The sequence below is a fragment of the Gracilinanus agilis genome, chromosome 3 (assembly GCF_016433145.1).
Source record: "Gracilinanus agilis isolate LMUSP501 chromosome 3, AgileGrace, whole genome shotgun sequence".
Lineage (NCBI taxonomy): Eukaryota > Metazoa > Chordata > Mammalia > Didelphimorphia > Didelphidae > Gracilinanus > Gracilinanus agilis.
In genome coordinates, this window is record NC_058132.1 from 524,186,145 (window position 1) to 524,208,277 (window position 22,133).

General features: G+C 33.4%; 1 protein-coding gene and 1 pseudogene across 1 annotated transcript in view; one reads left to right on the forward strand and one right to left on the reverse strand.

Annotated features, from left to right (window-relative positions):
- PCCA (propionyl-CoA carboxylase subunit alpha) overlaps positions 1–22,133 on the reverse strand; it is a 618,789-nt gene that overhangs the window by 346,021 nt on the left and 250,635 nt on the right. Inside the window, exons 10-11 of the mRNA XM_044669343.1 lie at positions 9,694–9,788; positions 4,461–4,611 (exon numbers count right to left, since the gene is read on the reverse strand). Of these exons, the coding sequence (XP_044525278.1) occupies positions 4,461–4,611; positions 9,694–9,788 (246 nt within the window). The remainder of the gene's footprint in view (positions 1–4,460; positions 4,612–9,693; positions 9,789–22,133) is intronic.
- On the forward strand, positions 15,192–16,646 carry LOC123239182 (annotated as a pseudogene).

Below are 22,133 nucleotides of genomic sequence, written 5' to 3' on the forward strand. Positions count from 1 at the left end.
TTTGTTTCAAATTGTTCAGCTTAGATTTTTTTAATGTATTTTGCATGAGTTTATTTTTAGTCAGATAGATTGTGTTGCTTGTAAAAGCTTATGCTACATTGTGTTTTACTGTAATTTCTCTATTTTTCTATTTATATACATTGCTATAATATTTTTAGATTAATTGTTTTGTGTATTAGCTTAGCATCATTTTTTTAAAAAACTGTTTTTTAAAAAGTTTTATACTTGCATTTTGATGTTCAGAGTTTTATTACATTCTTTTATATTTTGCAGTTTGAATTTGTATTAAGAAATTTTCTTGCTTGTTTTGTTTTGCAACTGTTTGCACTTTGTTTTGATCGTTGTAACAGTTTATTGTAAATCCCTTTCCTTTTCTTTCCCTTTCCCTTTTCCTTTGCCTTTTCTTTTCCTTTTCCTTTCCTTTCCTGTATCCTTTCCCCTATCCCTTTTCCTTTCCTTAGTTTAATTCCTTAGACTAAGGTAGTTAAGAAAAGGATAAGATAAATGAGTGTAGGCTGTTGTTTGGGGTAAGAATATTAGTTAGGAATAAGATAAGGGGAATTAAGCTTGTTGGTGCCCAGACACCAAAACATTTTTGGCAAAATGAATTTTGGTCTGTGCAAAAGGGTAGAATAGTATAAGGAAAGAGACAAACAGGTAAGAGGTTTTGCACAGAGAGCAGGGTGCTGGATCTGGCCACATGCCCTGGAACCAGAGGCTGTGTTCTAAGAATGAGTGGACATTATAAGAAAGGACACAGAGAACTGCTGGGGGCTTTTAGGATTTCCTGTTAAGGGATAAGCCTAAAGCTGAGAATTTCCTCCCACTTGTGATCTCTATAAGGTGAGGAGGGAGTTTGATTCTTTTTCTAGGACCCTGCAAAGGGGTGCCAGAAGACCAGAATGCACCCCTTTGCAGGGTCCTAGAAAAAGGGGGTTGGCATAGCTAGAAACTTTAGATTAGGGCATCATATCATCACTCCCTTCCAAGTGACTTTGTTTGAAAATCAACCCTTGAAGTTGTTTTATAACCTGCCTGAGAGTTGGTTATGCACACTCAGCCTGAGGTGGCCTATTCTCACTGTGGGATACCCTCAATCTTGGTATCTCACATATACAACAACTATCAGTCAGAGCATCCACATATTTCACAATCATATTTAAACAAGAATAAGTTAAGGACCCAAATATTATTTTAGAAAAGTCAGACATGACAGGCTTCCAGAGATTACTAAAAACAAACAAGGAGAATATATATTTCTCTTCAGTGCATGGCATTTTATAATAACTAAGAATTAGAGCACTAAAAATCTTCAAAAGAATAAAGGTAAGTAGAAATATTAAACATGTCATTGAAATAAAACTATATCCCATAAAGGGCCAATTAAGAAACCCAAAAGTTAATAGATGAGTAAATAATCCCTAAAGAATAAGGAAGTATTCTTTATACTTGCAAAGAAGCTATGATAAGCTCTGAAAGAATAATATTTTAATTGATAAATTCATTAAATATAATGACAATGAGACAATAAACTAAAAATTTTGTGTTATAATCAAAGTAGTCCTTAAAGGAAATTTTCCAGCTCTAACCATTTTCATTAATTACAAAGAAAGAAGAGATCAACAAAGTAGACTAGTATCTTTTTATAAAAAATTAAAACAATCAAGAAATAAAAATACCCACTCAAGTACCAAAATACAAATCTTGAAAAAAGAAATCAATAAAACTGAAAGCAAAAAAAGAGCTTTTTTAATAATAAGTAAAATGAGGAAAAGTAGACTTTTTTTTAACCTAAAATATTCAATAGAGAGACAACCATTGGTTAATTTGATTTTTGAAAACTAAATCAATGATACCAAAAAGAAATAAATGCATTGATGGCTATGAAAGAAAAAAAATTATTAGAAACTAATTTGCCCCAATTATATATTAATAAAAACAATAAACTAAATTAAATGGATGACTGTTTAAAAATATATAAAATAATTGTCATAAAAGAACAAAAAATAGACTTACATAATGCAATAAAAATAAACAAATTCATGTTTATTATATATAATATTATATATATTAGGTGTAAGATATATTTTATATAATAATAAATTAAATATTAATAAATTAATAAATAAAATAAGTGAGCTCCCCTCCCCAAAAAAAGAAACTCCATCCCTCAGCAACAAAATATTTACAAGTTAATTCTATCAAGTATATTGGAAAAATTTCAATATGCAAAAAAGATACTACTAAATCATTTCTATGATACAAATGTTTTCTTTATACCTACACCAAAAAGAATCAAAATAAAAAGAAAACTAATGTTGTCTTCGTTACCGATATGATAAATTATATTCATATTTTCCTAACACTTCTTAACATCTCTTTATCTCTCATATAAATCTTATCAGTTCATAATGTACACCTTATATTACTAGAGTCTCCTTGCTAATAAACAATCATAATTATACTGTTATATATTATGCTACTGACATTCTACAATCATATAATATAGATACACACACACACATAAAATATTCATAATCTCTTTTTAGATTGTCTATCTTCTCTTTTGATAATAGCAGTATGACAGTTTCCACTTCTTTGCTATCTCATCAGAAGCCTCTCCATCCTTTCTCACTCCTTCTAAATGGCTGTAGATTGGGAAAATCAAACCTATTAGTTCAAGGCTCTGAATGAGGGAGATACAAGGAATAATGTACATAATTTTAAAGCAAAGAGTATGACAATTATTTCAATGTTGAAGGGGCTTTTTTCTGTTATTTTTAGATATAGGGCTAAATTCCAAGTACCATTTTATTGTATTACATGATTTATAAAAATTAGTTTTTCTAAAATTAATCACATGAAAACTAAGAGAGATACATTCTGAAATACTTTTAAAATGTTTACATAATTTCAGCAAATTATATTGATATCCAAAAAAGCCACAAATAGAAATCCAATTTTTAAAAAATTACTATTGGAATATCAGGAAAATACTGAGAATTTTCCTCAAATTCATTCTTGAAATTCCTGAGAACCAAGAAAATGTCTGATTTAAATTCTGGCATATGTTCATTAATGGGTGCCTATATTTCTACAAACAAACATACACACAAATATTTTGAAAAAGGATTATTTTTATAAGAGTAGAAATTGTATAACTAAATGTATGTTTCCCTTCAAAATAGTCATCTTAGAAAGTCACAATAATATTGGATATGCGTCTTTTCTCCTATGATCTCTTTAGGGTACAAACCCAGCAATAGGATGGCTGGATTAAAGGGCAAGAAAAATATCTATAGCTGCGCTCTTTGTGGTAGCAAAAAACTGGAAAATGAAGGTATGGTCATCAATTGGGAAATGGTTGAACAAACTGTGGTATCTCTTGGTGATGGAATACTACTGTGCTCAAAGGAATAATAAACTGGAGGAATTCCATGTGAACTCGAATGACCTCCAGGAATTGATACAGAGTGAAAGGAGCAGAACCAGGAGAACATTGTATGCAGAGACTGATACACTGGCAAAATCAAATGTAATGGACTTCTGTATTAGCAGCAATGCAATGACTCAGGACAGTTCTGAGGGATTTATGAGAAAAAACACTATCCATATTCAGAGGAAGAACTACAGGAGTGGAAACACAGAAGAAAAACAACTGCTTGAACACATGGGTTGATGCTGACATGATTTGGGAAGTAAACTCTAAACAACAAACCTAGTACAACTATCAATAATATAGAAATAAGTCTTGATAGATGACATATGAAGAAACCAGTGGAAATTCGCATCAGCTACTACGTGGGAGGGAGGTTCTGGGGGGGGGGGGAGGACAATTTTTTCTAAAAAAAAAATAATAATGTTGGATGTGAACTATGCATTTGTGGAATTATCTTCAGAGCCAGTTTTAAGGCTACTAATGAAAAAAGTTTCATTACTTCAGAGTTAAATTGGTACCAAAAAAAATTTTTTAAGAGTATTACTCCATCACTTGTTTACCAAACTTGGTTCTAAATGTCAGGTACTTTTGAAAGTCAAATTTAACCTTTAGTACAAATATATGCTACCATAAAGATGTTCTGAAAAAAAGTTCTATAGGTAATGAAGACAATTCTAAAAGCAAAATTGAAAAGAATATATTAAGCAATAACAACACTTGGAATTAGTTGTACAGTCTCTCAATGTGTCTTCATTAAAGAGATTCATCTAGATATTAAAATTCTGGATTAGTAAATCAGTCAAATTTTTTGTAGGTATATAAACACACAGCTAAGAAGTTAAGTAAGAGTTTTCAATTGTTTAGGAAGAAAACAATCAAAGCATGGTGACTAGGTACACAGGAACTCACAGAGGCAAGAATTTCACCTCTGGCAAATTTCCTGGTCAAGAATACAAAAATACATATTTGCATCTCCACTTTTGTGATTGTTATTTCTTTTAAAATTGATTGCTTTTCTTACCTGAAGTCTAGTATTCATTTCTAAGAAATAAAAATTCTTCTTTGAGTCTACAAGGAATTCCACCGTTCCAGCAGAAGAATATTTCACTGCTCTGGCAAGAGCAACTGCTTGTTCTCCCATGGCTCTTCTAGTCTCTGGGTCCAAAAAAGTGCTACAAATATACAAAAAGTGCCTTTATCAACTTAGAAAAAATGTACTCAGTCAAGTAATGTTTTATATGGAATATATTCAAAATAAAACATAAATAATGTAAATTTGTAAAAACATATCTAATACATTTTCAAAATGTAAACAAACATAAATAACAGTTTTCTCCTAATATTGGCTCGTTTACCACTAAATTGACATACTAACAAAGATTTACAAGTAAAATTATTTAATGTATACATCTTACATTACTAGGATAAAAATAGAAATGCATACAAATATATAACTCCCATAAACTAAAGGGTTTTTAGGAAGACCTGAGGCATTAAAGAAATTATCTAGTCCAAAGATCATTAAAAATCAAAAATTTTAGTAAAAGGGAGTTGCATTTAAAGAAAAGGTGACAGTTTGAAGGAATGAAGTCTTGCCAAGTAAAAGAGGGATGAAAGGACTAATTTTTGAAAAGGAAGAAGATATATTTAAAAACAGGTTTTTTTAAAGAAGAACACTCGACGAGAAAAATGGTGTGGCTGAGTCTTATATTATATCAAAAGGCAATAATTTATTTTGTAAAATTCATAATCACCTATGATAGCATTTACATAATTATCTACCAAATAAATATATGTTGGATTTCATTTTTTGTTTTTTTCATGAGAAGGAAATTTTAAAATTAAGATTAATTAAAAGCCATGTAGTAAACAGAGAATTTAATAAAGTTATTCCTAATAACAAAAGAAATATGACCAAAAAATTAATCACTGCTAGTAAAGTTTAGTCTGAAATCAGTATATAAAAATGTGTTATCCCTGCTAAAAAATAGTTTAAATGTTATATGTAATTCATATGAAAAGGCATAAGATTCTGAATTTCACATTGAATTTTCCAACTTCTAAATCATTACTAAGGAACATTAAGAAATAGTTGGTAGAAAACATACAAGGTAAAGAAAGATCATCAGTTAACTAAAATATTTGCAAATTCCTATTGCACTATAACTTCAAGCTATATTTTCTATTAAATTTTCTATTTCTATTTCTATTAAATTTCAAATGTTATCATTATAGGATGAACTGATTTTTAATGTGGAAAAAACTGTATGTAAAGAAATTATGAAGGATTGCAAGTTAATACCAACCTAAATAAAAATAAGCAGTGATGAAATTCCATTTAGGACTAAATGAAAGAAAAACAACTGGTCTTAAAAGCAAATTTGTCAGAATGGGTCTGAGAACCCCAGCCAAAAGCTGAGAGAAAAAATAATAGTCACATAAAACAACTGAAATACCAATACTTTTTAAATAAAACCAATTATTCCATAATAAATCCTATATAATTATGGACAAGCATTAAGCTAAACCTTAGGGTTTCAAAAACAAGCATCCTTATTCTCAAAAAGCTTACATTCTGCTGGAGGGAGGGATTCCATATATACATGAGTAGGTAAATATGTGAAATGGGGTAAATATGTGGAAATCTTAGGTTGAAAAAGTATATTAACAATTGGGAAGAGATGAAATGTCAAGTTCAAAGAACAGTAGAAGCTAGTTTGTTTGAAACCTGGAACGTATAAAATAATGTGAAATAAAGCTACTAGTATGGATAGGTTAGAGGCAGATTAGGGAACTTAAAACTACAGGCTAAAAAATTTGCATTTTATCTGTGAAGCAATAAGGAGACACTGAAGGTTTTTGAGTCAAGGGAATGACATAGTAGGAAATATAGGAAAGGAGATATGTAAGAAGCAGGAAGAGCAATTAAAGGTCATTTCAATAGTAATAATAAAGTAATGAACAATTCAACAAACATTTATTTAATAAATACTACAGTACTAGGTACTAGGTAAAAAAGGAAAGTCCTTGCCATTCAGAAGTTTACATATAGGGTGGGGAGGAGAGAATTAAAGAGGACAGCTATATGCACAGATAAGTAAATATAAAACATATTTATTTTAAATGTAAAATATACAAAATAATTTCTGGGGGTGGATAAAAACAATAACAGGAGAGAACAAGAGAAATTTCAAATAGAAAATAGCCCGTAAACTAAATTTCTAAGGTTGGGAGGGATTCTACCTAGCAAAAGAAGGGAGATTATTTCCAGATATTGGAGACTAACCTATGTAAAAGCACAAAAATTGAAAGTATAATGTCATATAGAAGGACAAGAAGGACAGTTTGATTGGAAAGAGTGATTGAAATGGAGTAATATGAAAAAAAAAGTCTGGAAGAGACAGCCAAATGACTGGTTTTAAAAGCCAAACAGAAAAGGTAGTATTTTATCCTAAGAGGAAGCCACAGAAATTTCTGTTCTGATAAAAATTCTGATATTCTGTTCTGATAAAAATCTCTACTGAAGATAAACTGAAGCACAAAAGTCCCAAGATAATTTCTTTATTAGCAAGACCAGCAGTTGCCAATATAAAAGTGATTGACTTGTCAGTGACATTAGATACACCTTAAATTCAGAGCAGTTTTTTTTTTGATACAGTCTAGTGGTTATATGAGGTCTAAGACTGATTTCTCTATAAGAAAAGCAAAGGGTGGGTTATACATCACACTGACTGGTAAGAAAAGACTATAGAGTCCACAGTAACAGAGAAAACAGTTGGTCAACATCCTCTGGAAAGTCCTATGCCATATATCACTCAATACTAAAGAAACATAGTACTGACCAGCTTGACTGGTCAACCATTCCATACCTTATCTCCTTCAAGAGATAGGACCAGCTTGTAGCCCTTAAGATTTGGGTACCTAAGATCTTACAAACTCTATTACTAAGGACTATGCAATTAAATTCAAATCAGATCCATAGATATTAGTTACAGTGATTAAAACTCTTAAACAATACTCATACAATAATCAATTTCACACTTCTATAGCAGAAGAGTAGCATAGTCAAACATGTGCTATAGCAATATCAATTTAGCAAATGAGTAGAAAATGGATTGCAGAAAGAAGACCAATTAAGAGGTCAGTCATCACAATCAACAATCCAGGTCAAAGGACACTCACACATAAAACTACCTTGGGGGCTAGGTGATTTGAGAAATAGAGGGGTAGCTGCAGAGGAATAATCAATAGGGCTGTCCAGTAGACAGCTAATTGCAGATGGGAACTAAAGAAGAGGGGAGAATCAAGTGTGACTCATAGGTTGTGAACCTAAAAGACTTCAGGGATGTTATTCTTCTCAAAAGAAATAGGGAAGTCAATTTGAAAATTTTAAAACTCTAACCAACAGAATGATGAATCAACAATTCAAAGAATCAGTGATGAAGCCCTCTACCAATCTCCTGAGAGAGAAGTGATAAACTTAGGATGCAAAAATCAATAAACATATTGTGATATAGTCAATATGGGAATTTGTTTTCCTTGATTATGGATTTTTGTTTAAAGGTTTTTATTTTTGTTTTTTTATGGAAGAGGAGGCAGATGAGGGAAAAAGAAAAGAAATGCTTATTAATTTAAAATAATTTTACGATAAAATTAGAAAGAAGATTGGGTTTGGTAGAAAAGAAAATTAGTTGTTTCAGACAATATACATTTTGGATTCCTATAAGACATCTAAGTGCAAATGTTCAAGAGTCACTGAGGTGAGAATGGAACTCATGAAATAGATAAGAACTAAATATATAGATCTGAGAGTGATCTGAAGAGAGAAGAGAGTCAAACACACTGGAATTCATTAGATCACCAAGACACTGTGTAGAGAGGAAGATCCAGGACAGAAATATGAAGTAAGGACAAGCAAAAGAAATAATGCATGTTTCAAGATCCAAAGGCTGCTGAGAAAACTGGAAGTAGAGTGGTCAATTGTATCAAATTCTGCAGAAAAGTCAAGTAGAGTAAAAACTGAAGAAAGAATATCTATCATATATAACTTTTTAATAAAAGATAAAATGTGTGTGGTAGTTATCAAAAAAGCACTGTGCTGGCAATCAAGAGACCTAGGTTCTAGTTCTAGTGCTACTCATACACTATATATGACTTTTAAATAAATCTTTTCACCTCTTTAAACTTTAACTGCATCATTATCATGGGAAGGAATTTGGTCTACTTGATTACTAAATTTCTATTTATGTCTAAGATTCTATGATTTTATTAAGGAAAATAATTTTAGTGTTTTAATTTATTAGGGAAATAACTATTGAATCATTTTTAGTATGCACAGTTGATTGTTTTTGTGACTTATGCAATGCTGAATACTCAAGATGGCAAAACTAATTTATAAACCTGTTCTTTTAGGTAAATACAATCTACTTTAATATTACTTGCAAAATTGACTCAGTAGAAAACCATGATAAAAAACAAAGACAAAATTTATTATAATTTCATGTTTTCAAGGGTTAAAATAAAATTATCTAGTTACTTTAATTGCATGTAACTAGGAGATAGTAGGTGTCCATTCAATTAATGAATATCCATCTAACTAATAAATAAATGTGATTAAATCAAGAACTATCTACATTATATCATGAGTAGAAAAAGCACAGTGTTACTTTTTACCAAAAATCAAACCTGCTTTTGAAGTTATCCATGATATTTTATGGTTGGAAGTCAGTACAAATGTTAAGCTTTTTCTTCATTAATGACATAATGATATAGATGGCCTTAGGAATATTGTACTATTTACTGTTACACCTGCTGTTGTAGATGAGCCAAGTCACAAAGTTGTACAGGAAATTCAGCATAAAATTTATGATCCAATATCAATATAAGTGGTAAAAGCACTAGAAAAATCCCCAGAGAAGAATTTAGCTCAACTTAATGGACTTCTCATGATTTTCTAGCATTGGGATCAGTCTTATAGTACTCTAACCCAACAAATATCAAGAATATGTTTTTTGGAACTACCAAATGTTCATATGTACATTTACTTACAGAATACATACATACACTGACACCCAATCAAAGTCAAAGTACTGGCAGGAACTATCAGCTTAGGCAAATTAATGGATATTTTAAAAATTACTATTATATTGACTAATTCATTATGTTTTTTTTAAGAAAAGAAAACTTACCCTATGGAAATGCATATAAAAACAAAAAATTATTATTACCAATGGCCATCAACCATGGAAACTTACCTTGGTGCCTCCTCTACTACCTTTTGATTTCTTCTCTGGATTGAGCATTCTCTTTCATTAAGCCACAAAGCATTTCCTTTTTTATCGCACAAAACCTATGAAAATAAATGTTAAAATAATTATGCATTTTTGGATGCAAATCACATACTAATTGTAGCAGCTAACATTTAAAAAACACTATTTTAAGATTTATAATACTTTAAATGTATCACCCTCATAATAACTAGCTAAGATATATATTTATAAATGAGGAAATGAGGTCAAAAGGTTGAGTAAGCCATTTCTAAAATGAAGGTAGCAAGTGGCAAGAAAGAAACCTAAAACCAGGTCTTCCTGAATACAGAATTCTCTCTACTCAACCATGCTGTCTCCCTTCCCCTAGTACCACCCCTCCAAAAAACTAACATAGAAAATAAAATGTTTGACCCTAGCAGTCCATAAAACAAAGAGATATACAATAATCCTCAGTCCTTTCCAGAATTTCTACAGCGATCACCATTGATGACAGAAGAACATTTGGACTATGATAAACAAATACTCAATTTACCATACATGGAAATAAAATTGGCACTAAGATGATTAAACAGTTGGATCTGCCCAAATATGGGCAGATTTGAAAAGATTAAACAATTTTGAAGGTTCTGAATAGTTTATTTTCAATATTCCTCAAAAAGGGAGAGGGAAGGATATCAAAGGAATAGAAAAAATCTAAATCTTTATCACTGTGCACTACACACTCAATACAATACAATAGCAGTGTTTGCAAGAAGGTTAGTTTAGAGAAAAAGTTAATAAATTCTGATCACTCTGCCATTTCAGAGGCAATTAAAAAAAACACAATATACATTGCTCTATTTTTTAAAGCTACTGCTCACTTCTTAACTCCTTACAGTCTAATACTAATGATTTAACTACAGCATCTCTCCAAAATTATCAATGATTTCTTAATTACTCAATCTGTTACCCTATTCTCAGTATTCATTCTTCTTGACATCTCTGCCAATTGTTGTCATTCCACCTATTCCTGCTTTCAAGCACCTATATAAATACATACATAGATAAATACACACACACACACACACACACACAGTAAACTGTGTTGGGGAGTGGGGAGGATTCCCCTTTTTGGAAAATGGCAGGAATTATCTTGCCTGCTTACATTTGTATCCCCAGCACATGGCAGGGTACTTACCTGCAATGTGTCAGGGCCACTACTACCTTTTTAGTCACAGAGACTCACAAGCTATGTGTCACCCTCAACTTCTCACTCTTACCCAAATATCCAGTTAGATGCCAAGTCTTATCAGTTCTACTTTTAGTCACTCAGATATATCCTCTGCTCTCTGACACTGCTGTCACTATGGTACAGACTCTCATCACTTCCTGCCTGGATTATTACAATAACTCTCTGGCCAGGAACCTCATACTTGGATTATTATACAACAGTCTTTTTAGGATCATATGTAAAATCCTCTATCATTTAAATCCCATAATAACCTGGCCCATCCTATCTTCTGGTTTTCTTATACCTTACTCCTGAAATGCCATCCCCAACCCACATGTACTCTGATTCAATGACAGAGGCCTCTATGTTATTTCTCAGACAAGATACTCCACATCTCAGCTCTGGAAATTTTTGCAGGCTATGCTTGGAATCCTCTCCCCCCTCATCAATATACTATCAAGTCCCACCTAACAACCTTCTACCTTCTACAAAAAGCTCCTCCTAATTCCTCTTAATGCTAGTGCCTTCCCACTGAATTTATTTCTAATTGATCTGGTTTATATCTTATATTATTTGTGTAAAGTATTTGCATGTTTTCTCCCTATTAAATAGTAATAGTCTCTCAGTGTCTCTCTCTCTCTTTCTCTCTGTCTGTCTGTCTGTCTCTCTCTCTCTCTGTCTTTCTATCTCCTTCCCTCTCTCAGTCTCTGTCCTACTGTCTGTCTGTCTGTCTGTCTGACCTTCCCTCCCCTCTCCCCACTTCCTTGATTGTAACCCCAACAACTTAGCAAACTACCTAGAATATATTAAGTGCTGAATAATGTTCTTTGGATTGACTTGATGTCATGGATTTAGCTATCTGACCCTGATCCTCAAGGAATTCTTTAGAGTTTTTCTATTACCCTGAACTCTCTCCTAATTTTCCTACTCTAAATAGGAAATAAAAACATAAAAAATAAAGAAGCACTAATAATAACTTACCAATTCTAGCATAAAACATAAGCATATGCCACTAAGAAATGAATTAACAATCTTAGTCACCAATTTCTTCATTTATGACTACTATGATTTTATAATTCCGGAAAAGAATTGACTTCCAAGACCAAAATCTGACAAGCAAACCTCTCTACTATATGAGGTTTTAATTCTTTAAAGGTATTTTGTGATATCTATTACCAAAAACATTGCCATGGTCCCTTAAAATGCCTTGGTTATTGTAATGCTGACTGCATTGTACTTTTGGAAATAATTTGTTTAACCAAAGAAATTTATTGTCCATTCTGTTCCTTAACAAGACCAGGGTTATCAGCATTTTCTTTTGCATAATGTTTCACCCAGGGGTAAGAAAACCTTCACAAATTAATTTTTGTGTGCTAGAGTGAAAAGCAGAAATAGCATTTACTAGAGTTTAGCCACTTTGAGTTAGTATACATTGGTTACAGTAACCTACTATATAAGTTAAGTGGTCTCTATGAGAGGTTAATATTTCTAAAATGTTAGCAAGGACTAAAAAACTTGAGTTTGATTTCACTTTGTCTTGAATTTCTTATTTCTAAAATGGAGATAATAATAGCACATATAGGGCATTTGTGCAGATCAAAAGAAATAAATCATTTTCTAACTCTTAATGTACAATATAAATGTCATCTACTACTACTACTACTACTACTACTACTACTACTACTACTACTACTACTACTACTACTACTACTACTACTTCTACTACTACTAACTACTACTACTACTACTACAACAACTACTACTACTACTACTACTACTACTACTACTAATAATAATAATAATAATAATAATAATAATAATAATAATACAAATAATCTTTCTGGAAGATTAGAACCCAAGAGATTATTAAAAAAAATTTTTTAACCCTTACCTTCCATCTTGGCATCAATATTGTGTATTGGCTCTAAGGCAGAAGAGTGGTAAGGGACTAGGCAATGGGGGTTAAGTGACTTGCCCAGGGTCACACAGCTAGGAAGGGTCTGAGGCCAGATTTGAACCTACGACCTCCCATCTCTAGTCCTGGCTCTCAATCCACTGAGCCACCCAGCTGCTCCCCCCAAGAGATTATTTAAGAACTGATACAAAAGGAAGTCAAAGTCACAGGAATTTAGGTGTGTTTTGTAGCAAGATATATACTTACATTTCTAGCAACTGACATAATAAGTTAGCAAAGAGAAAGAGCTATTTTGGCAATTAGCTTAAGAAACACTTAGCAATAAATACATATTACCTTTCCCAAGTGAAATTTGGAATAAAAGAGGCTAATATTCATTACAAAGGAAATGAAATAATAAAGATTATGGGAAAAAAGATATAGCCCAAGCTCATCTTGTATGGTGTCAACCCCTAAGCATCAAATATTCTAAATTACTTGCTCCATCCCATATCTCAGCAGGCCATACTACAAATCAAAATTACTCTTACTAAAATTACTAAGCAGCTGTCAAAATGCCTCAAGCTCTCAATACAAAAATCAAGGGAGATATTATAAGGAATTTGTATCTTCAATTGGGAAAAAGAAATGAAACATCTGTTAAGGAAACTGACACACTCATTAGAGACTTCTTGTCAGATAAGAACTAGGAACAATTAAATCTCAGAGATCAGGCTAGAAACAAAAAACACAAAACAATTAACTAGCAGAACCTACTAAACTAAAACCCTGAATATCTGAATTAACATTATTATGCACAGTGGATCTACCATGAAATTCTGGGGTGACAAAGAAAATCAAGTACATTGCCTTCTATATCCATTATTTGAGTTAACAAGAGCTTAAGGACTATGATGCCTCAGAACACTACTTTCAAAAAAAGAAAACCACACAGAGGTTATGAAATTCTGCTGTCAGACAGACGCAAAACTCAGATTTGAAACTGGTAATTAGGTTGTAATCAGTAATGGATACATAAGAAAAGTCTTTTTATACATCTCATCATGCTTTAAAAATCTTTTTTGGAGATTTAGAGAAAGAAAGTCAAGGGCCCAATGCTGATCATTGGATTCATGTCCAGGTTTTTTTAATGCTACATTTCCTACCTGGTATTCTATACTTCTAAATAAGTTTATAGGTGAAAGATTTAAACCAAGGAATTTGACAAGTAAAGATTCCTGTAAAATAAAGGCAAATGCTGCTTTATTCAATCTAAAAAGAAAGTTTTAGGAAAGCTTTCTGTATACTTACAAAAAAAATGAAAAGCTAAAAACATGTCCAACATATATAGAAAAGCAAATCATTTTATTTATAAGAGCTTTCCCTAGCTTCCTCAGAAATATTAAGAGAATTCAAAGAAAAAAATAAATGGTCTAAATACCTCAATATTTTTTCATAAAAAACAATATGATTATTTCCACATCTAAAAACTCTATGCCTTAAATAATTTACAATTTATTCAACTTATGTGTGTGAATTGAAGTTAAATGTAAAAAAAAAAGTCATGTGAATTATGTTTAGGTTCAAGTAAGAAATAAATATTGAATTTTGACCAAAACATCTATGACATTTAATATAATTTATATTAAAAAATGAAGAACATCAACAATAATCAATCTGAAAGAACCAAGATAAACTGACAACAGATAAACCCCCCAAAAAAGCTTAAAAGGAATCTGTGGGGATGAACATGACAAATTGAGGCCAAAGAAAGAGAATCTTATTAAAAGCAAGAACAAAAACAGAAAGCATTTCATTCACTTCTGTTACAAGTCACAAGATAAATAGCATATTAAAGAAATGGGACCTTTGACTAAAAAAAAAAAAAGATTTTTTTTTCTGAAAATGTAGTAAAAGAACTGTAGTGCGCTGGGCACAAAGATGGCAGAGTAATGGATCCGTAGTTCAGCCAAACCCTACAAAAATGAAATAGTATAAAACATAGTGCCTAAAAACAAAGGAAAGCAGGAAAGATGTGTCTCATTAGGGTGAAAAGGAAAAACACCCTAGGAAGTGGGGCACCAAGAGGAGCCAATAGAACATGGTCCAGCCCAAAATGCTTCCAGTGGCCTAAGGCAACAAAATAGCAGAGTGGGAAAGCAGCCCAATAGCAGCCCTATGTGCTTCCACATGGACTGAAGCAATGAAAGAGCAGAGCATGGGAATAGCCTTTGTGGACTGAGGCAACCAACTGATAGAACAGAAAACACCTCAGCACAAAAGATAAGAGGGAAAACAACAGCATGGGGAGAAGAATCCAGCTGGAAAAAAACTGTTGCAAGCCACCCCATAAGAAGCCAGCCAGGCCACTCCCTCAAAATGCAAGAGAAGGGTCCAATGTCAGCTGGGCGAACCCCAAGCAATAAAGAAGGTTACACTGAAAGCCTGGAGCAGTGCTCCCACTATCCCAGGAGCAAAACCTTAACATACAGCCAAGGTAATAAGGGGTTGGGGGAATAATAACTAGAAAAATGAGCAAAAGATGAAGAAAAAAAAACCTAACTTTAGAAAGTTACTGTGATGACAGGGAAGAACAAAATATAAACTCAGAAGAGGTCAGAAATGTAAAAAACAAACACACACACACACACACACACACACACACACACACACACACACACACACAAAACTGTGAAGCCCCAAAGGAAAGTGAGAAAGGATGTTAGGCCCCAAAAGAATAATTGGAAGAACTTGAAAAGAATTTTAAAAATCAAATAATAAAAGAAATGATAGCAAAATTCAACAACTGGAAAATAGAATTGGTCAAATGGAAATGGAGATTAAAAAAAAAACCTGAACAACTCCCTAAAGACTACAGTGGGTAAAATGGAAAGAGAACACCCCCTCCCAAAAAAAAAACCTAAAGAAAAAAACTCCCTAAAGACTAGAATGTGCCAAAAAGAAAGACAAAAGCTAAAGGAAGAAAATAAATCTCTAAAAGTTAGAATTGAGCAAATGGAAGCCATTGACTCCATAAGACATTAGGAAACAACATGACAAAAATGTAATTAATGAAACAATAGAAGAAAATGTGAAATACCTTAGAGGAAAAACAACTGACCTTGAAAATAGATCTAGGAAAGGCAATCTAAAAATTACCAGAATACAGGGGCGGGGCTCGGCAGCGCTGCGGGGTGCAGGGGGCATCATTGGAGGCGGCTCTGCCCAAGAGCCAAGAAGGCACTGTAGCAGGTGGGGCCATTTCACCACCTCCGCCTCCACCACCTTTCTCCTCGCCGCCCTCATTGTAGTCATCCTTTGGTCCTGAGCATAGCATGCAGGGCGATGGTAAAGAGGCCCATGGAGTTCGAGGCAGCGCTTCTAAGCCCCAGCTCACTGAAAGAGTAGCGCTGCACCCCCTTACCGGGCCCCACGCCGGGCCTGCAGCCCCCAGAACTAAGCCACCGCCATCCCCGCCTGGCAGCAAGCACTGCCTGCGGACCCCGGAGCAAATATTTCAGAACATCAAACAAGAATACAGTCTCTATCAGAGGTGGAGACAATTAGAAGTTGTCCTTAATCAGAGTGAAGCTTGCACTTCAGAGGGTCAGTCACATTCTTCAGGACTTACAGCATCAAGTTCACCAGGTTCATCCTGGATGAAAAAGGACATTTACATTACGACAAGTGGGACTATTGTGTGAATGTCTTTTAAAAGACTATGAAGAGAGGATTCAGGAGGAATATGAGCAAATCCTCAATACAAAATTAGATCGTGATGATATGGGACAAGGCCAACAAGCTATGTGTCTTGAATTTTCTTTGCATATCTGAGTACCTGGTCTGACCTCAAAAAATGGCTGCTGTATACTTTTGCAACTGGTTTGATATCACATTTCAGCTACAACTTTGCATCCTGAAAACACTTAAAATATCTCTGCAGGTCCATTTTTATATAAAATGAAAGATCTTGAAACGTTCTGGTTGCCATAAGCATAACTTTCTTTTCTGCTCCGCCAATAAACAGCTGTGCCCTACCACTAGATATTTCACAAACACAAAATATATGGAGCAGCAGTTTAGCAACGTAAGTTTCCATTGGCAACTAAGCAGATGGATTGTCTCCCCCAACCCAGTTCTGTAAGGGGTGTGTGTGTGTGTGTGTGTGTGTGTGTGTGTGTGTGTGCACGCATGTGTGTGCACATGTCTGTAAGAGTGAGAATGAGTGTGTGTGTTGGTGTGTGTGTGTGTGTGTGTGTTGGTGTGTGAGTGTATGCATGTGTGTGGGTGTGTTTTTTAAGTTATTTGTATTGTGCAAATTTTCTGATCTTGGGGATCCTGGCTGTAAATTTGATGCACACCAATTATGTTTAGAAACATTTTTTGGTCTACAAGGATCAATAATGTTTTGGTGACCATAGAAGATATAACCGTGGATTGTTTTGTGTGTAGCTATTATTGTTAAATACAGGGACTATTTTTAGGCACAGAATATTAATCATAATTTAGGTTGGACAACAGATGTGATTATGATGACAGAGAGAGGTTTTTGTGGTTGTAGGTTTTATATATATAGCATGGAATTAGTACAAGCTGGAGAAAGGATCATTTGACTATGGACTCAGCCTAGCCGTGCTAAGAAAACACCTTGACTCCAAGCCTTAAAATATGTGAGTCTGCAGCTCACAGCGGCTTGTGTGTTTGTTCATTTACACAACCAGGAGCTCCACCAACACTTTTGACCTCTCAGAAGAAAAGGCTTCCCCAAGAGCAGTAGGTTTTGCTTGTTTCGGTGTCACACAAGTGAATGAGGGTGGCCCTGCTCAGTCCAGCATCTTATTGTTACAGTTAGTAACGGTATGTTCCTCTTGGGTCATTAGACTAGAAATAGAACTTCTAATCCCACATTCAGGTTATCCAAATTCTTCCAAGATGTTTCTGTGCTTGGCTGCTTGGATTTTTTTTGACTGGGTGTAATCCCTGTTCTGAGTTGATAACATGCTGTTCTTCTCCTTTGAATTTCCAAGGTTGAAGGACAGAAAGTAACCTCTGTTTTGTTTTTTTTGGTTTTTTTGGTTTTTTTTGCTGTGAAAACAATCTTTTATTACTTTATTATCATCGAGAATATATCTTTGGAATAAACCAATGGAAATGGCATACAAATAATCTCCATAAAGGTTATTTTGTGTTTGTTCTTAAAATATGTAAGTTTATCTTTATTTAACACTACAATTGTATTTCCTATGAACTGTGTGATAATACAAACTCATTCTCTCTGTGTTGTCTCTCACGAAGTGAAATGCTCATGAAGTTAAACCAATATTTGAAATAACTGAGCTTTCTTTTATTTTAAACTGCCATCATTGCAGATAGCTTGTACTATGATGGTGGTAGTTACTCTAAAAAAACCTTGTCACATCTCACAATTACAAAGCTGTTTGTTGAGATTGACTGTAATCTTCATTCTACTGATAACGAGTTGAAATCATCTCCTATTTCTGACACTAGACATAAAATATTCCACTACTCTTTTCTTAAGAGCAAAGACAAAAAGAAATCAACTATATTAAAAGATCCCCCAAGGTGGTAACTTCACTAAAAAAATTATTTTAGGTAAATGATACCAACATGACCCTACTCCTTAAAATGGAAATTGGGTACATCCATACATAAATATTTTGACAGTTTTGGGTGTTTCCCTTTTTTTAAATTTTAAACATTTATTAATATTCATTTTTAACTTGGTTACATAATTCATGCTCCCATTTTCCCCTTCAACCCCCGCATTCCCCCCACCCATGGCCAACACACATTTCCACTGGTTTTATCATGTGTCCTTGATCAAGACCTATTTCCAAATTGTTGGTAGTTGCATTGGTGTGGTAGCTTTGAGTCCACATCCTCAATCATGTCCACCCCAACCCATGCATTCAAGCAGCTGTTTTTCTTAAATGTTTCCTCTCCTGCAGGCCTTCCTCTGAATGTGGGTAGTGTTCTTTACCATAAATCCCTCAGAATTGTCCTGGGTCATTGCATTGCTGCTGGTACAGAGGTCCATTACATTCTATTTTACCACAATGTATCAGTCTCTGTGTACCATGTTCTTCTGGCTCTGCTCCTTTCACTCTGCATCAGTTCCTGGAGGTCTTTCCAGTTCACCTGGAACTTCTCCAGTTTGTTATTCCTTTAAGCACAATAGTATTCCATCACCAGCATATATCACAATTTGTTCAGCCATTCCCCAATTGAAGGACATACCCTCATTTTCCAGTTTTTTGCCATGACAAAAAGCGCAGCTATAAATATTTTCATACAAGTCTGCTTATTTATGATCTCTTTGAGGTACAAACCCAACAATGGTATGGCTGGATCAAAGGGCAGGCATTCTATTATAGTCCTTTGAGCATAGTTCCAAATTGCCAGCCAGAATGGTTGGATCAGTACACAACTCCACCAGCAATGCATTAATGTCCCAATTTTGCCACATCCCCTCCAACATTCATTACTCTCCCCTTCTTTCATTTTAGCCAATCTGCTAGGTGTGAGGTGATACCTCAGAGTTGATTTCATTTGCATTTCTCTAATTATTAGAGATTTAGAGCACTTTCTCATGTGCTTATTGATATTTTTGATTTCTTTACCTGAAAATTGCCTATTCATGTCTCTTCCCATTTATCAATTGGGGAATGGCTTGATTTTTTATACAATTGATTTAACTCCTGGTATATTTGAGTAATTAGACTGCTATCAGAGTTTTTTGTTATAAAAATTTTTTCCCAATTTGTTGTTTCCCTTCTGATTTTGACTACATTGTTTTTGTTTGTACAAAAGCTTTTTAGTTTAATATAATCAAAACCATTTAATTTACATTTTGTAATTTTCTCTCACTCTTGCTTGGTTTTAAAATCTTTCCTTTCCCACAGATCTGACAGATATACTATTTTGTGTTCACTTAAGTTATTTATAGTTTCCCTCTTTATATTCAAGTCATTCATCCATTCTGAATTTATCTTGGTGTAGGTTGTGAGATGTTGATCTAAACCTAATCTCTCCCATATTATTTTCCAAATTTCCCAGCAGTTTTTGTCAAATAGTGGATTCATGTCCCAAAAGTTGGGCTCTTTGGGTTTAATATACACTGTCTTGCTGATGTCATTAACCCCAAGTCTATTCCACTGATCCTCCCCTCTGTCTCTTAGCCAGTACCATATTATTTTGATGACTGCTGCTTTATAGTATAGTTTAATATCTGGTACTGCTAGGCCCCCTTCCTTCACATTTTTTCCCATTATTTCCCTTGATATTCTTGATCTTTTGTTATTCCATATGAAGTTTGTTATAGTTTTTCCTAATTCAGTAAAGAAGTTTTTTGATAGTTTGATAGGTATGGCGCTAAATAGATAAATTAATTTGGGTAGAATGGTCATTTTTATTATACTATCTCGTCCTACCCATGAACAATTAATGGCTTTCCAATTGTTTAGATCCAGTTTTATTTGTTTGGAATTGTTTGTAGTTGTTTTCATATAATTGCTGTGTTTGTTTTGGTAGATAGATTCCTAAGTATTTTATATTGTCTAGGATGATATTAAATGGTGTTTCTCTTTCTACCTCTTGCTGCTCTAACGTGTTGGAAATGTATAGAAATGCTGATGATTTATGTGCATTTATTTTGTATCCTACAACGTTGCTAAAGTTGTTGATTATTTCTACAAGCTTCTTAGTTGATTCTCTAGGATTTTTTAAGTATACCATCATATCGTCTGCAAAGAGTGATAGCTTAGTCTTCTCCTTGCCTATTTTGATACCTTCGATTTCTTTTTCTTCTCTAATTGCTACTGCTAGTGTTTCTATTACTATGTTAAATAATAGAGGTGATAATGGACATCCTTGTTTCAAATCTGATCTTATTGGGAAGGCTTCTAATTTATCCCCATTGCATATAATGCTTGTTGATGATTTTAGGTATATACTGTTTATTATTTTTAGGAAAGGTCCTTCTATTCCTATACTTTTCAGTGTTTTCAATAGGAATGAATGCTGTATTTTGTCAAAGGCTTTTTCACCATCTATTGAGATAATCATGTGATTTTTGTTTGATAGACTGTTGATATAGTCAATTATGTGGATGGTTTTCCTAATGTTAAGCCATCCTTGCATTCCTGGTATAAATCCCACCTGATCATGGTGGATGATCTTCTTAATTACATGCTGGAGTCTCTTTCCTAGTATTCTATTTAAGATTTTTGCATCTATGTTCATTAGGGAGACTGGTCTATAGTTTTCTTTCTCTGTTTTTGGTCTATCTGGCTTTGGAATCAGTACCATATTTGTGTCATAAAAGGAATTTGGTAGGACTCCTTCTTTGCTTATCATATCAAATAATTTGTATAGTATTGGGATTAGTTGCTCTTTGAATGTCTGATAGAATTCACTTGTGAATCCATCAGACCCTGGCGATTTTTTCTTAGGGAGCTCTTTGATGGCTTGTTCAATTTCTTTTTCTGATATAGGATTATTTAAGTATTCTATTTCTTCTGCTGTTAACCTAGGCAATTTATATTTTTGTAAATATTCATCCATATCTCCTAGATTGCTATATTTATTACCATATAATTGGGCAAAATAGTTTTTAATGATTGCCTTAATTTCCCTTTCATTTGAGGTGAGGTCTCCCTTTTCATCTTTGATAATGTCAATTTGGTTTTCTTCTTTCCTTTTTTTAACTAGATTGACCAGTACTTTGTCTATTTTATCTGTTTTTTCAAAATACCAGCTTCTAGTCTTATTTATTAATTCAATAGTTCTTTTACTTTCGATTTTATTGATTTCTCCCATGATTTTTGGTATTTCTAATTTAGTTTTCATCTGGGGATTTTTAATTTGTTCGCTTTCTAATTTTTTGAGTTGCATACCCAATTCATTAATCTCTGCCCTCCTTAATTTGTTAATATATGCACTCAAGGATATAAATTTTCCCCTGAGTACTGCCTTGGCCGCATCCCACAGAGTTTGGTAGGATGTCTCATCATTGTCATTCTCTTCAATGAAATTGTTGATTGTTTCTATGATTTCTTCTTTGACAAATTGGTTTTGGAGAATCATATTATTTAATTTCCAATTAGTTTTTGATTTGCCTGTCCAGGTGCCCTTACTAATTATTATTTTTATTGCATTATGATCTGAGAAGGTTACATTTATTATTTCTGCTCTTTTGCATTTGTTTGCAATGATTCTATGCCCTATTACATGATCAATCTTTGTGAATGTACCATGTGCAGCTGAAAAGAAGGTGTATTCCTTTTTGTCCCTATTTATTTT